Source organism: Mobula birostris, chromosome 28 (assembly GCF_030028105.1).
Source record: "Mobula birostris isolate sMobBir1 chromosome 28, sMobBir1.hap1, whole genome shotgun sequence".
Classification (NCBI taxonomy): Eukaryota; Metazoa; Chordata; class Chondrichthyes; order Myliobatiformes; family Myliobatidae; genus Mobula; species Mobula birostris.
In genome coordinates this window covers 16,964,079-16,982,212 of record NC_092397.1, presented here as the reverse complement: position 1 = coordinate 16,982,212, position 18,134 = coordinate 16,964,079, and the positions used below count along the sequence as shown (strand labels likewise).

At 53.1% G+C, this 18,134-nt stretch overlaps 1 protein-coding gene across 2 annotated transcripts in view; it reads right to left on the bottom strand.

Moving 5' to 3' along the window:
- LOC140189242 (fos-related antigen 1-like) overlaps positions 1–16,251 on the bottom strand; it is a 52,210-nt gene extending 35,959 nt beyond the window's left edge. The window contains exon 1 of one of the 2 annotated variants that reach the window (XM_072245928.1): positions 16,057–16,251. In XM_072245928.1, coding sequence (XP_072102029.1) covers positions 16,057–16,137 — 81 coding nt within the window. In that variant the 5' untranslated portion in view covers positions 16,138–16,251. The remainder of the gene's footprint in view (positions 1–16,056) is intronic. The other variant, XM_072245929.1, reaches the window with a different exon arrangement.
- Positions 16,252–18,134: the final 1,883 nt, after the last annotated feature.

The window sequence follows — 18,134 nt, the reverse complement described above, 5'->3', positions numbered from 1 at the left end:
CCCAGCTGAACACCCCCACTCTATAAAACCTCCCACCTGAACATGCCCACTCTATAACACCTCCCAACCTGAACACCCCCTCTCTATAACAGCCCCCACCTGAACACCCCCAATCTATAACACCTCCCCAGCTGAACACCCCCACTCTATAACAGCACCCCACATCAACACCCCCACTCTACATCAGCCTCCACCTGAACACCTCCCCCATCTGAACACCCCCATTATATAACGCCCCTACCGGAACACCCCCACTCTATAACTCCCTCCACCTGAACACCACCACTCTATAACACCCCTCAACTGAAAACCCCCACTGTATAACACACCCCACCTGAACACCCCTCACGTGAACACCCCCACTCTCTAACACACCCCACCTGAGCACCCCTGCTCAATAACGCACCCCAACTGAACACGCCCATTCTATAACACCCTCCACCTGAACACCCTCACACTATAACACCCCCCACCTGAACACCTGCAGTCTATAACACTGCCCACCTGAACAACCCCACCCGATAACAACCTCCGCACCTGAACGCCCCCACCCCATAACACCTCCCCAGCTGAACACCCCCACTCTATAACACCTCCCCACCTGAACTCCCCCACTCTATAACACCTTCTCAACCTGAACATCCCCACTCTATAACACCCTCCCCAGCTGAACTCCCCCACTCTATACACCCCACCTGAACACCCCCACTCTATAACACCTCCCACCTGAACACGCACACTCCATAACACCCTCCCCACCTGAACACCCCCACTGTATAACACCCTCCCCACCTGAACAACCCCACTCTATAACACCTCCCACCTGAACACGCACACTCCATAACACCCTCCCCACCTGAACACCCCCACTCTATAACACCCCCATCTGACCACCCCCACTCTGTAACACCCCCCACCTGAACACCACTACTCTTATAGACCCCACAACTGAACACCCCCACAGTATAACACACCACACCTGAACACCCCCACTCTATAACACCCCCCACTCAAACACCCCACACCTGAACACCCCCACTCTATAACACCCCCCACCTAAACACCCCACACCTGAACACCCCCCACCTAAACACCCCCACTCTCTAACACACACACCTGAACACCCCTTCTCTATAACACACCCCAGCTGAAAACCCCCACTCTATAACACCCCACACCTGAACACCCGCACACTATAACACCTCCGATCTCAACACCCCCACTCTACAACACCCCCCACCTGAACACCCCCACTCTATACAACCCCAACCTAAACACGCCCACTCTATAACAGCCCCCAACCTAAACATCCCCACTCTATAACAGCCCCACCTGAACACCCCCACTCTCTAACACACACCACCTGAACACCCCCACTCTGTAACACCACCCCATCTCAACACACCCACTCTACAACAGCCCCCACCTGAACACCTCAACCATCTGAACACCCCCACTATATAACACCTCCCAACTGAACACCCCCACTGTATAACACACCCCACCAGAAGACCCACACTCTATAACACCCCCCACTCCATAACTGCCCCCACCTGAACACCCCCACTCTGTAACACCTCCCCACCTGAAGAGCCCCACTCTATAACAGCCCCCACCTGAACACCCCCAATCTATAACACCTCCCCCATCTGAACACACCCACTCTATAACACCCTCCCTCCTGAACACCCACACTCGGTAACACCCCCCACCTGAACACCCCCACTTTATAACACCGTCCCCACCTGCACACCCCCACTCTATAACACCCTCCACCTGAACACCACCACTCTGTAACACCCCCCCACCTGAACACCCCCACTCTATAACACTTCCCACCTGAACACCCCACTCTATAACACCTCCGACCTGAACACCCCCAGTACATAACACCCCCCCACCTGAACATCCCCACTCTAGAACACCCTCAACTGAACACCCCCACTGTATAACACCTCCCACCTGAACACCCCCACCCTATAACACCCATTCACCTGAACACCCCCACTCCATAACACCCTCCCCACCTGAACACCCCCACTCTATGACACCCTCCCCACCTGAACACCCCCAATCTATAACACACTACACAGCTGAACACCCCCACTATATAAAAACCCCCACCTGAACATTCCTACTCTATATCACCCTCACCTGAACACCCCTACTCTATAACACCCTCCCCATCTGAACACTCCCACTCTATAGCACCCCCCACCTAAACAACCCCACTCTATAACACCTCCCGCCAGAACACCCCCACTCTATAACACCCCCACCTGAACACCCCCAATATATAACAACCCCCATCTAAACACCCCCCACCTAAACAACCCCACTCTATAAATCCCCCACTTGAACACCCCCACTCTATAAAAGCCCCCACCTGAACACCCCCGCTCTAAAACACAACCTACCGGAACACCCTCACTCTACAACACACTCCCCACATGAACACCCCCACTCTATAACACCCCCTTCCTGAACACCCCCACTCTATAACACCCGCTTCCTGAACACCCCCACTCTATAACACCCCCACCTGAACACTCCTACTCTATAACACCCCCTTCCTGAACACCCCCACTCTATAACACCCCCACCTGAACACTCCTACTCTATAACATCCCCCACCTGAACAACCCCACTCTACAACACCCTCCCCACCTGAACACCCCCACTCTATAAAAGCCCCCACCTGAACACGCCCAGTCTATAACACCTCCGAACTTGAACACCCCAACTCTGTAACAGCCCCCACGTGAACACCCCCAATCTGTAACACCTCCACGCCTGACCACCCCCACTCTGTAAACCCCCCAACTGAAAACCCCCACTGTATAACACACCCCACCTGAACACCCCCACTCTATAACACCCCCCACCTGAACACCCCTACTCTATAACACACCCCAACTGAAAACCCCTATTCTATAACACCCCCACCTAAACAACCCCACTCTATAACACCTCCCACCTGAACATCCCCACTCTATAACACCCTCCCCCCCTGAACACACCCACTCTATAACACCACCACCTGAACACCCCCACTCGATAACACCCCCCACCTGAACACCCCCACTGTATAACACCCCACACCTGAACACCCCCACTCTATAACACCCACCACCAGAACACCCCCACTTTCTAACACACCCACCTGAACAACCCTACTCTATAACACCCCCCACCTGAACACCCGCACTCTACAACACCCTCCCCACCTGAACACCCCTACTCTACAACACTCCCCACCTGAACACCCCTACTCTATAACACCCTCTCAACCTGAACATCCCCATTCTACAACGCTCCCCACCTGAACACCCCCACTCTATAAAACCCCCCACCTGAACACCCCTACTCTATAAAACCCCCCACCTGAACACGCCCACTCTATAACACCCCCCAACCTGAACATCCCTACTCTACAACACTCCCCACCTGAACACCCCCACTCTATAACACCACCCCACCTCAACACCCCAACTCTACAACAGTCCCCACCTGATCACCTCCCCCATCTGAACACCCCCACTATATAACAGACCCACCGGAACACCTCCACTCTAAAACACCACCCACCTGAACACCCCCGCTCTAAAACACAACCTACCTGAACACCTCCACTCTATAACACCCCCCTCCTGAATACCCCCACTCTATAACACCCCCACTCTATAACACCCTCCACCTGAACACCCCCTCTCTATAACACCTCCTCACCTGAACACCCCCTACTCTATAACACCCCTCACTTGAAAACCCCCACTCTCTAACACACCCCACCTGAGCACCCCTACTCTATAACACACCCCAACTGAACACCCCCATTCTAGAACACCCTCCACCTGAACACCCGCACACTATAAAACCCCCACTTGAACACCCCCACTCTACAAAACCCCCCACACGAACACACCCACTCTATAACACCCTCCCCACGTGAACCCCCCACTCTACAACACCACCCACCTGAACACCCCCGCTCTAAAACACAACCTACCTGCACACCCCCAACTCTATAACACACTCCCCATCTGAACACTCTGACTCTATAACACCCCCACCTGAACACCTCCACTCCATAACACCCTCACGACCTGAACACCACCCACCTGAACACCCCCTACTCTATAACACCTCCTCACCTGAACACCGCCACTCTTTAATACCCTCCCCACCTGGACACCCCCACTCTATAACACCTCCCATCTGAACACCCCCACTCTATAACACTCCCCACCTGAACACCCCCGCTCTATAACACTCCCCACCTGAACACCCCCACTATATAACACCGCCCATCTAAACACCCCCACTCTATATCAACCCCCACCTAAACATCCCCACTCTATAAAACCCCCACTTGAACACCCCCACTCTACAACACCCCTCACATGAATACACCCACTCTATAACACCCTCCCCACCTGAACACCCCCGCTCTAAAACACAACCTACCTGAACACCATCACTCTATAACACACCCCCCACCTGATCACCCCCACTCGATAACACCCCCCACCTGAACACCCCCACTCGATAACACCCCCTACCTGAACACCCGCACTCTATAACACCTCCCACCTGAACACCCCCACTCTATAAGAGTTCACACCTGAACACCCCCACTCTATAACACCACCCCACCTCAACACCCCCACTCTATAAGAGTTCACACCTGAACACCCCCACTCTATAACACCACCGCACCTCAACACTCCCACTCTAAAACAGCCCCCACCTGAACACCTCCCCCATCTGAACACCCCCACTATATAACAGCCCCACCGGAACTCCCCCACTCTATAACACACCCCACCTGAACACCTCCACTCTATAAAACCCCCACTTGAACAACCCCACTCTAAAACACCACCCACCTGAATACCCCCGCTCTAAAACACAACCTACCTGAACACCCTCACTGTATAACACACTCCCCACCTGAACACCCCCACTCTATAACACCTCCCACCTGAACACCCCCACTCGATAACACACCCCACCTGAACACCTCCACTCTATAAAACCCCCACTCTAAAACGCCAACCACCTGAACACCCCCGCTCTAAAACACCACCCACCTGAATACCCCCGCTCTAAAACACAACCTACCTGAACACCCTCACTGTATAACACACTCCCCACCTGAACACCCCCACTCTATAACACCTCCCACCTGAACACCCCCACTCTATAACACCTCCTCACCTGAACACCCCCACCCTATAACACCCTCCCCACCTGAACACCCCCACTCTATAACACCCCCCACTCAAACACCCCACACCTGAACACCCCCACTCTATAACACCCCCCACCTAAACACCCCACACCTGAACACCCCCCACCTAAACACCCCCACTCTCTAACACACACACCTGAACACCCCTTCTCTATAACACACCCCAACTGAACACCCCCACTCTATAACACCCCCATCTGACCACCCCCACTCTGTAACACCCCCCACCTGAACACCACCACTCTTATAGACCCCACAACTGAACACCCCCACAGTATAACACACCACACCTGAACACCCCCACTCTATAACACCCCCCACTCAAACACCCCACACCTGAACACCCCCACTCTATAACACCCCCCACCTAAACACCCCACACCTGAACACCCCCCACCTAAACACCCCTACTCTCTAACACACATACCTGAACACCCCTTCTCTATAACACACCCCAACTGAACACCCCCACTCTATAACACCCCACACCTGAACACCCGCACACTGTAACACCCCCCACTCAAACACCCCCCACCTAAACACCCCCACTCTATAATACCCCCCACCTAAACACCCCCACTCTCTAACACACACACCTGAACACCCCTTCTCTATAACACAGCCCAACTGAACACCCCCACTCTATAACACCCCACACCTGAACACCCGCACACTATAACACCCCCGATCTCAACACCCCCACTCTACAACACCCCCCACCTGAACACCCCCACTCTATACATCTCCCACCTGAACACCCCCACTCTATAACACCTCCCACCTGAACACCCCCTCTCTATAACACCCTCCAACTGAACACCCCCTCTCTATAACACCCCCCACCAGAACACCCCCATTCTATAACACCCCCCACCTGAACACCCCCACTCTATAACTGCCCCCACCTGAACACCCCCACTCTATAACACCTTCTCAACCTGAACATCCCCGCTCTACAACACTCCCCAGCTGAACACCCCCACCCTATAAAACCTCCCACCTGTACATGCCCACTCTATAACACCTCCCAACCTGAACACCCCCTCTCTATAACAGCCCCCACCTGAACACCCCCAATCTATAACACCTCCCCAGCTGAACACCCCCACTCTATAACAGCACCCCACATCAACACCCCCACTCTACATCAGCCTCCACCTGAACACCTCCCCCATCTGAACACCCCCATTATATAACGCCCCTACCGGAACACCCCCACTCTATAACTCCCTCCACCTGAACACCACCACTCTATAACACCCCCCAACTGAAAACCACCACTGTATAACACACCCCACCTGAACACCCCTCACGTGAACACCCCCACTCTCTAACACACCCCACCTGAGCACCCCTGCTCAATAACGCACCCCAACTGAACACGCCCATTCTATAACACCCTCCACCTGAACACCCTCACACTATAACACCCCCCACCTGAACACCTGCAGTCTATAACACCGCCCACCTGAACAACCCCACCCGATAACAACCTCCGCACCTGAACACCCCCACCCCATAACACCTCCCCAGCTGAACACCCCCACTCTATAACACCTCCCCACCTGAACTCCCCCACTCTATAACACCTTCTCAACCTGAACATCCCCACTCTACAACACTCCCCAGCTGAACACCCCCACTCTATAAAACCCCCCACCTGAACACCCCCACTCTATAACACCTCCCCACCTGAACATCCCCACTCTATAACACCCTCTCCAGCTGAACTCCCCCACTCTATACACCCCACCTGAACACCCCCACTCTATAATATCCCCCAACTGAACACGCCCATTCTATAACACCCTCCCCACCTGAACAACCCCACTCTATAACACCTCCCACCTGAACACGCACACTCCATAACACCCTCCCCACCTGAACACCCCCACTCTATAACACCCCCATCTGACCACCCCCACTCTGTAACACCCCCCACCTGAGCACCCCTGCTCAATAACGCACCCCAACTGAACACGCCCATTCTATAACACCCTCCACCTGAACACCCTCACACTATAACACCCTCCACCTGAACACCTGCAGTCTATAACACCGCCCACCTGAACAACCCCACCCGATAACAACCTCCGCACCTGAACGCCCCCACCCCATAACACCTCCCCAGCTGAACACACCCACACTCTATAACACCTCCCACCTGAACTCCCCCACTCTATAACACCTTCTCAACCTGAACATCCCCACTCTACAACACTCCCCAGCTGAACACCCCCACTCTATAAAACCCCCCACCTGAACACCCCCACTCTATAACACCTCCCAACCTGAACATCCCCACTCTATAACACCCTCCCCAGCTGAACTCCCCCACTCTATACACCCCACCTGAACACCCCCACTCTATAAAAGCCCCACATGAACACCCCCACTCTACAACAACCACAACATGAATACACCCACTCTATTACACCCTCTTCACGTGAACACCCCCACTCTACAACACCACCCACCTGAACACCCCCTCTCTATAACACACACCCCATCTGAACACTCCTACTCTATAACACCCCCATCCTGAACACCCCCACTCTATAACACCCCGCACCTGAACACCCCCACTCTATAACACCCCCCATCTGTACACCCCCAATCGATAACAACCCCCACCTGAACACTCCTACTCCAAAACACCCCCACCTGAACACCTCCACTCTATAACACCCTCCCGACCTGAACACCACCACACTATAACACCTCCCACCTGAACACCCCCACTCTATAACACCTACTCACCTGAACACCCCCACTCTATAACACCGCCAAACTGAACACCCCACTGTAAAACACCCCCACCTGAACACCTCCACTCTATAACACCCTCTCAACCTGAACATCTCCACTCTACAACAGTTCCCACCTGAACACCCCCACTCTATAAAACCCCCCACCTGAACACGCCCACTCTTTAACACCCTCCCGACCTGAACACCCCCACTCTATAACAGCCCCCACCTGAGCACCCCCACTCTATAACACCTCCACAACTGAACACCCCCACTCTATAACACCACCCCACATCAAAACCCCCACTCTACATCAGCCTCCACCTGAACACCTCCCCCATCTGAACACCCCCATTATATAACGCCCCTACCGGAACAACCCCACTCTATAACTCCCTCCACCTGAACACCACCACTCTATAACACCCCCCAACTGAAAACCACCACTGTATAACACCCACCACCTGACCACCCCCACTCTCTAACACACCCCACCTGAGCACCCCTGCTCTATAACACACCCCAACTGAACACGCCCATTCTATAACACCTCCCCACCTGAACACCCTCACACTATAAAACCTCCACTTGAACACCCCCACTCTATAACATCCCCACTTGAACACCTCCACTCTATAACATCCCCAACTGAACACCCCCTACTCTATAACACCACCCACCTGAACACCCCCACTCTATAACACCCTCCCCACCTGAACACCCCCACTCTACAACACCCCACCCACCTGAACACCCCCTCTCTATAACACCTCCTCACCTGAACACCCCCACTCTATAACACCCTCCCCACCTGAACACCCCCACTCTATAACACCCCCCACCTGATCTCTCCCACTCTATAACAGTTCCCACCTAAACACCCCCACTCTATAACACCCCCCACCTGAACACCCCCACTCAATAACACCTCCCAACTGAACACCCCCACTCTATAACAGCCCCCACCTGAACACCCCCACTCTATAACACCCCCCCAACTGAACACCCCCTACTCTATAACACCACCCAACTGAACACCCCCACTCCATAACACCCCCCTCCTGAACACCCCCACTCTATAACACCCCCCACCTGAACACCCCATTCTATAACACCTCCCCACCTGAACACCCCCACTCTGTAACTCTCGCCCACCTGAACACCCCCACTGTATAACACCCCACACTTGAACACCCCCACTCTATAACACCCCCACCTGAACACCCCCACTCTATAACACCCCCCAGCTGAACATCCCCACTCTATAACACCCCCACCTGAACACCCCCACTCTATAACACCCTCCCACCTGAACACCCCCACTCTACAAAGCACCCTCACTTCGGATACCCTTTCCCTCCAACAACACCCCACTCCACTCTCCGAAACCTCTCCTGTCCGCTTATCCTCCCTCAGCTCCACCCTCCAGCTCCCTGTCTACCCTGTCGGCACGCCTCCCTCTCCCACTTTCACCCCCCGTTTTTACTTGGCCGATGACAACATCGCGGTGATTGGACGCATCGGACATCCCCGCTAACCAAACAACCTGCGGGGCCGATCAAGTTCTGTGTGGGTGGTTGGGGATTCTGGAGCTCCGACCCGACCCGTCCGCTTCTTGCCCACCTCCCTCCAGCGCTGTGCAATAGGCCATTCAGTCCATTGAATCTACTGTTCCATTCAAACCTGGTTGATTGTTTTAACTCAATCCCATCCCCCTCCCTTCTCCCTGTCACCCTTAATCGAGAACCTACCAGCCTCTGTCGCAAATACGCCCAGTGACCTGGTCTCCACGGCACTCTGCGGCAACAGGTTGCACAGATTTCCAAAAGACACAGGAGCAGAACCCGGCCATTCGGCCCATCGAGTCCCTGCTACCATTCCATCATGGCTGATTTATTATCCCCCTCAACGCCATTCTTCTGCCTTCTCCCCTTAACCTTTGATGCCCTGACTATTCAGAAACCTATCAGCCCTCACTGTAGATATATCTACTGCACCCTCCCCACCCCCCACACAGCCGCCTGTGGCAATGTATTCCTACAGATTCACGACCCACTGGCTGAAGAAATCCCTCCTCAGCTCTCTTCTGAAGGGACGTCCTTGTATTCTGAGTCTCAGGTTCAAGACTTACCACACACACACACACACACACACCCTACTGGAGACACCCTCTCCATGTCCACGCTATTGAGGCCCTTTTGCATTCGATAGGTTCCAATGAGAGCCCCTCTCAGTTCTCTGGCCTCCGTTTCTGCATGTCTGACAACCCCGTGCCTGTCTCAAGGAGAAAGCACAGAAACAGGCCCCTTGGCCCCACTATTCCGTGCCGACACAACTGCCCATCTGAGCTCCATTTCCCTACATTTGGCCAATTCCCCCCCCCCCCCGGCCCCATCACCCAGGACATGCGTTGTTCTCATTGTTACTGTCAGGAAGGAGGTACAGGAGCCTGAAGACACACACTCAGTGATTCAGGAACAGCTTCTTCCCCTCTGCCCTCCGATTTCTGAATGGACATTGAACCCGTGAACACTACCTCATTACTTATTTAAATTAACTTTATACATATATTGTTGGTGCGTGGCCAAGTGGTTAAGGTGTCGGTCTACTGATCTGAAGGTCGCTTGTTCGAGCCTCAGCTGAGGCAGCGTGTTGTGTCCCTGAAAAAGGCACTTAACCACACATTGCTCTGCGACGACACCGGTGCCAAGCTGTATGGGCCAGGAAAGGGATGGAGGGTTATGGGCCAAGTGCAGGTCGGTGGGAGTTCGGCACGGACTGGAAGGGCCGAGGTGGCCTGTTTCCGTGCTGTAATTGTTATATGGTTAATGCCCTTCCCTTGGACAACATCGGTGGCGTGGAGAGGGGAGACTTGCAGCATGGGCAACTGCTGGTCTTCCATACAACCTTGCCCAGGCCTGCGCCCCGGAAACCTTCCAAGGCGCAAATCCATGGTCTCATGAGACTAACAGATGCCTATATATATATCCTTACTCTAATTTCTAGTCATTATTATTACGTTCTGCATTGTTCTGCTGACCAACAGATTTCACAACATATTAAATCTGACTCTGATACGGAGGTAGACTTTCCCTTGCAAGTAATAAATGTGCGTGTAATTCGATCAACTCTTGAGTTTGTTGCTGTCTGTTAGAAGGCATGGATGAGTGGTACACGGCTCTATCTCCCTCCTCCCCCCCCCGCCACCACTTTCTTTCCAGTCCACTCGAAGGGTGTCGACCGAAAACGCCAACCATCCGCCAGCGTTGCCTGACCTTCTGAGCAACCCCCGGGCATCCGGCGTGTCGTCCCAGGTTCCGGCACCCGCAGGCTCTCGTGCCCCTGTTGCGGAAAACATAGAGACATAGAAAATAGGTGCAGGAGTAGGCCCTTCGGCCCTTCGAGCCTGCACCGCCATTCAGTACGATCATGGCTGATCATCCAACTCAGAACCCTGTACCAGCCTTCCCTCCATATCCCCGATCCCTTTAGCCACAAGGGCCATTTCTAACTCCCTCTTAAATATAGCCAATGAACTGGCCTCAACTGTTTCCCGTGGCAGAGAATTCCACAGATTCACCACTCTCTGTGTGAAGAAGCTTTTCCTCATCTCGGTCCTAAAAGGCTTCCCCTTTATCCTCAAACTGTGACCCCTCGTTCTGGAGAAAAAAAAAAGACAGGCCCGACTTTCTCCCTCCAAGCCCCTTCTTGCTTGCGGTGCTGATTAAATCTTTTCTATCCATAGGCCTGCCCAGAGCAGCACACACACACACACACACACACGCACGCGCGCGCACACACAACACAATGCTGGAGGAACTCAGGTCGGGCAGCATCTATGGAGAGGAACGAGCAGCTGACATTCGAGGCCGAGACCCTTTGTCGGGACAGGAAAGGGGGCAGAGACTGAAATAAGGAGATGTGGGGTTGGGGGGTGGGGAGAGACCAGGTGAGGGGGAAGGTCGGAGGGTGGATGAAGTGAGAAGCTGGGTGCTGATAGGTGGAAAAGGTCAAGGGCTGATCAGGAAGGAGAGTGGACCAATTTAGAAGGATTAAAGGGGATCTGATTGAAACATATAAGATTATTAAGGGATTGGACACAATAGAGGCAGGAAACATGTTCCCGATGTTGGGGGAGTCCAGAACCAGAGGCCATAGTTTAAGAATAAGGGGTAGGCCATTTAGAACGGAGTTGAGGGAAAACTTTTTCACACAGAGGGTAACACACATCAAAGTTGCTGGTGAACGCAGCAGGCCAGGCAGCATCTCTAGGAAGAGATCGCTAGAGCATCTCTAGCATCTTCCTAGAGACGCTGCCTGGCCTGCTGCGTTCACCAGCAACTTTGATGTGTGTTGCTTGAATTTCCAGCATCTGCAGAATTCTTGTTGTTCACACAGAGGGTTGTGGTTCTGTGGAATGCTCTGACTCAGAAGGCACTGGAGGCCAATTCTCTGGATTCTTTCAAGAAAGAGTTAGGTAGAGCTCTTAAGGATAGTGGAGTGAAGGGATATGGGGAGAAGGCAGAAAAAGGGTACTGATTGTGGATGATCAGCCATGATCACAGTGAATGGCGGTGCTGGCTCAAAGGGCTGAATGGCCTACTCCTGCACCTATTGTCTATTAACCACAGGTGAAGGGGAAGGAGATGGGAAATCAGAGGGAGTTGAATGTCTGTTAAGTATTACTGTACCCGTCTCCACCACCATATCTGTCCCTTATAGTCCTCAAGTGCCGTATAAATCCTCCCCCCCTCCTTAATCCTGTTTTGTCTAGCTTTTGGTTCCCCGACCCTGGGGAGAAAAGCTACGTGCATCCATCCTAAATATGCCCCTGGTGGGATTGCCTCCTTCGCTCCAAGTACATCGGCCCTGCAACCTTGGAGAGAGCCTCTGTTGATAAGTGTGGAGATGTTTCGGGAGAGCTTGGGGACGGGCTTAACAACACACATTTTGCTTCCGGAATACCTTTAGGTGTATCTTATGGATTTTGGGCCGCTGATTACGAAAATCACCATGAAATCTCCCAATCACGCACCATTTTTTGGAAATTGCCTCTGTGTATATATTATATATAATTTCAATTCATAATTTAAGCGTCGCCCACAATGTAGGACAAGGGGTTTTCTAAACACAGACAAGAGGAGATCTGCAGATGCTGAAAATCCGGCAGCACACACGAAATGCTGGAGGAACTCAGCTGGCTGGGCAGCATCCACGGAACAGTCGACGTTCCGGGCCAAGACCCTTCGGCAGAACCAGGCAGAAGTTGTCTACCTTGCCCAGGCACGCCCGGGCTTGCTTCGGCAGCACAGGTTTGGGAAAGGCTGTAAAAAGCATTACGCACTGCGTTTACACTTATAATCGCCGGCGAGGCCATTCAGCCCATCGGGGCCATGTCCACCCACTTGCACCTATCCCATGATATTCTTCGCCCGCCCCCATCACCACGCCTGTCCGTGGGAAGAGGGCGCTGGGGTGTTGGGGAGATAGGGAGTGGGTGATGGTGGAGATGGTGGGGGGGTGGTTAAGTGCCAGATTTTTAATCTCTTTTCTCCTTAAGCCTGGCATTCCGCGCTGTGGGGCGTCCTCCTGTTTCCAGAGGATGGCACAGGCAAGGCCCCCCGCCTAACTGCCCCTTGAGGAGGTTGGGGGGGGGAGTTCCCAGGGTGCAGACGCAGTAACACTGAAGGGACGGCGACAGATGTCCGACGGGATGCTGTGTGACCAGGAGGAAACCTGTGGCTGGTGGCGTTCCCCTCTGGCCCGCTGCCCTTGGCGGGAGGGTTTGGGAGGGGCTGTTAGAGTAGCCCAGGGTCAGTAAATGTGGTGTGCAGACACTGCTCACCGGCGGTGGAGTGAGGGAGCGTTCGGGGGCAGTGGGGGTGCTGGATGGGGCGTCGAACGGGCAGGCTGGTTTGCCAGAATCGGCTTTAATAACGCCGGCATATGCGGTGAAATTTGTCATAATGCGGCAGCAGTTCATTCCAACAGAAAATAAGAACTGCAAATCATCCTTAGAAATAGATATTTTAAAAAATTAAATTAAATTAGCAGTGGAAAAATAGGGCAAAATAATGGGGGGATAAAGTACTGAGGTAGTGTTCATGGATGGCAGAGGGGAAGAAGCTGTTCCTGAATCGTTGAGTGTGTGCCTTCAGGCTCCTGTACCTCCTACCTGATGGTAGCAGTGAGAAGAGGACATATCCTGGGTGATGGGGATCCTTAGTGATGGATTCAACTTTTGAAGGTGGTGTCGGAGGACAGGAGGTTGGGGGCCCATGATGGAGTTGGCTGTGTTCACAAGTTTCTGCAGTTTCCCGACACCCCCCCCCCCGATACCGGACGGCGATGCGACCCATTAGCAGGCCCTCCGTGATGGCGCTCCCTCAGAAGTTTGCGAGAGCCTTGGGTGACTTGGGTGCCTCGTTTGTTAGGTTGGTTCTTGGCGTAACCAGGATGTCCAAGCTTCTGGGGGGGGTGGGGGGGGAAGAGACAGCAGAAGAACAGGGTTGGGGGGGTGCATAATAAATCAGCCTCCATGGAATGGCAGAGTGGACTCGATGTGACGAATGGCCTAGCCTCCGCTCCTAGGCCTTGACCCTAATAACTTGCCCGGCAGCTCTGAGGGATTATGGACGTGGGCCCAGAAAATCTCCCTGTTCACCCACGCTGCTAAGAACCCTGCCATTGGCCCTGTAGTTGCTCCCACATCGGGGTGGGTAGGTTAGTTGCCCTTGTTATGTGGGTGAGGGGTAGAATTGGGTGGGGGTGGCGGGAATGAGAGTAGAACAGTGTCAGTGTAAATGCCTGATTGTTGGTCAGTACAGAATCTGTGGGCCGAAAGGCCTGTTCTTCTTTTTTCCTCTCCCTCCCACCTCCCTCTCTTAGACCCAAAACATTAACTGCTTCACTCTCCCACACATCCACTGCCCGGCCTGCTGAGGGCTTCCATACGATACAGGAGCAGGAGCAGGCCATTCGGCCCATGGAGGTTTTTTACTATCCCTACTCCACCAACAGCTGCAGCTTTATATCTGTGGGAGTTTAACAGGAGGGGGGAGCTTGTGTGAAATGTACAAGATCTGAGGGGTTCGTCACAGGGCCGGGGGGGGGGGTGGAAGGGAGGATGGTGGAAAGGGTCAACTTTCTCCGGGGAAAATGTGGAAATTTTTTTTTAAAAAACGTAAGGGTTACAGTAGCGCGAGCACTTAATGGTACCAGCAACCCAGGTTCAATTCCCGCCTCTGCCTTTAAGGAGTTTGTACGTTCTCCCCGTGACCGCGTGAGTTTCCTCCGGGTGCTCCGGTTTCCTCCCACAGTCCAAAGACGTACCGGTTGGCCAGTTAATTGGTCATGGTAAATTGTCCCGTGAGTAGACTAGGATTAAATCGGGGGGGGGGGGTTGCTTTAAGAGCCTATTCCACACTGTAATAAGACAGAGACTCGGTGATTTTTTCCCCTCTCAGAGAGTAACCAGTATTCTTCCCAAAAAAAACCCTTTATTACAAATCAGTTTCTGCAATGCTACATCAGAAGTGTAGACCATAACAGTGACTAACACAATTACTAACACAAACTAAATTGTTCACATCCCTCTCAAGGATGGCGTTTATCCCCTCGGTCCCCCGACGGTCGCAGGTTATGTATCCGTATGGACGCCACGGTTACCCGGGTATGGATGTATCCCGGGAGGGCCCCCAGTCTTTGTAGCTATGCTCCTCGAAGGGCGGTAAAGGACAGGAAGGATAGAGGATGAAATGTGAAGCTGTAATCTTCCTATTGGAATGGTGCAATCCTGCCCCAAAATCTAAATGTCATCGTGTTTGTAATCTTGAGTACATTACATCTGATAATTAACCTTGCCTTGTAACTATCCATTACAACATGAACACCGTGTCTTTACAATGAAAGCCCGCATTACATCAGACGCCCAGCAAGTGACGCACATGCCCATATTTGGTAGCGACTACCGGGCCGCAGGGAATCCCTCAGTCACGTTGCAACCGGGCAGGTAGAGCTCGCCTGAACTTTCCCCCAGTTGGCATGACTCACCAGCAGCCGGCCGGGATGAGGTGGAATGGCTGCCCCCCACTCCCCCAGAGGCCGTTGCAAAATCACCCGGGCTCCTTTCATTCCTCAGCGCTGACACACGGAGCAGAGGCCGCTCAGCTCCCACCGACCCTCCCTGCGGGGGCTCCGGGTCTTTCTCGGGCAGGGATCCCTCCCTGCTCCCCCTTCACCGGTGGAGGGCAAGGCTGGCACCCGACCGGCGTCGAGGGAGCGCCTCTTTCCCGGAAGGGTCCAGGCGGAGGGAGCGCCGCTCTGCGGGGAGGGGCGGGACGTTCCTTTCCAGCGAGGCGCCGTATTGGCTGCGAATTTGTCGATATCGCTGCTTTCGCCGGTGATTGGTCGAGGTTGACAGGCGGAGGCCAATGGGAAGCCTGTAACTTGCTCCTTAAAGTGACCGTAACAGCAAGCCGATTTCTGAGCTGTGGTCGTCACAGAAAGTTTATTTCAAAGTTCAAAGTAAATTTTATTATCAGAGTACCTGAGATTCATTTTCCTGCGGGCATACTCAGTAAACCGTAAACACAAAATAATCTGCAGATGCTGGGTTCCTGACGAAGGGTCCCCGCCCGAAACGTCGACCGATCTTTTCCACGGATGCTGCCCGACCTGCTGAGTTTCTCCAGCCGTGTTGTGAGTGATACTCAGTAAATCTATAGAATAGTAACTGTAAACAGGATCAATGAAAGATCAACCAGAGTGCAGAAGACAACTATCTGTGCAAATGCAAATATAAAGAAATTGCAATAAATAACGAGAACATGAGATGAAGAGTCTTTAAAGTGAGATCATTGGTTGTGGGAACATCTCAGTGGATGGGCGAGTGAGTGTGGTTATCCCCTTTTGTTCGGGAGCCTGATGGTTGAGGGGTGGTAACTGTTCCTGAACCTGGTGGTGCCAGTCCTGAGGCTCTTGTACCTTCTACCTGATGGCAGCAGCGAGAAGAGAGCACGGCCTGGGTGGTGGGGGTCTCTGATGATGGATGCTGCTTTCCTATGACAGCGTTTCACGTCGATGTGCTCAATGGTTGGGAGGGCTTTACCCATGATGGACTGGGCGGGGTCCACGGCCTTTTGAAGGACTTTCCGTTCAAAGAGATTGGCGTTTCCACACCAGGCCAGTCAATAGACCCTCCACCACACATCTATAGAGGTCTGTCAGGGTTTTGGACACCACGGCGCATCTCCGCAGGCCCCTGAGGAAGTAGACGCGATGCCGGGCTTTCTTTGCGACTGCACTTGGGTGCTGGGCGTCAGGTGGAAAGCATAGTTTGCGTTGACAACCAACACAACTCGAGGGGCGTGCTGGTGGAGGGTGGGGGCATCCCGTAAGTGTCACCACACATTCCAGCGCCAACATAGCGTACCCACAATGATCAGCAGAATGGCACAGAACGCAAAGGCACAGCTTTGTTTGTGAGTAGATTTTCACTGATTCCATTGTATTTCTTTGTTCTACTGTGAATGCCGGCCAGAAAATGAATCTCAGGGTTGTAGATGTTGATGTATACCCACTTTGATAATGAGTTTACCCTGAACTTTCTGAACAACAAGCAAAACGTTGCACTTTATTGTCGCCAAACGATTGATACTAGAGCGTACAATCATCACAGTGATATTTGATTCTGCACTTCACACTCCCTGGAGTACAAATTGATAGTAAATATTAAAAATTTAAATTATAAATCATAAATAGAAAATGGGAAGTAAGGTGGTGCAAAAAAACCGAGAGGCAGGTCCGGATATTTGGAGGGTACGGCCCAGATCCGGGTCAGGATCCGTTCAGCAGTCTTATCACAGTTGGAAAGAAGCTATTCCCAAATCTGGCTGTACGAGTCTTCAAACTCCTGAGCCTTCTCCCGGAGGGAAGAGGGACGAAAAGTGTGTTGGCTGGGTGGGTCGTGTCCTTGATTATCCTGGCAGCACTGCTCTGACAGCGTGCGGTGTAAAGTGAGTCCGAGGACGGAAGATTGGTTTGTGTGATGTGCTGTGCCGTGTTCACGATCTTCTGCAGCTTCTTTCAATCTTCAACAGGACAACTTCCATGCTGGGTTGTGATGCACC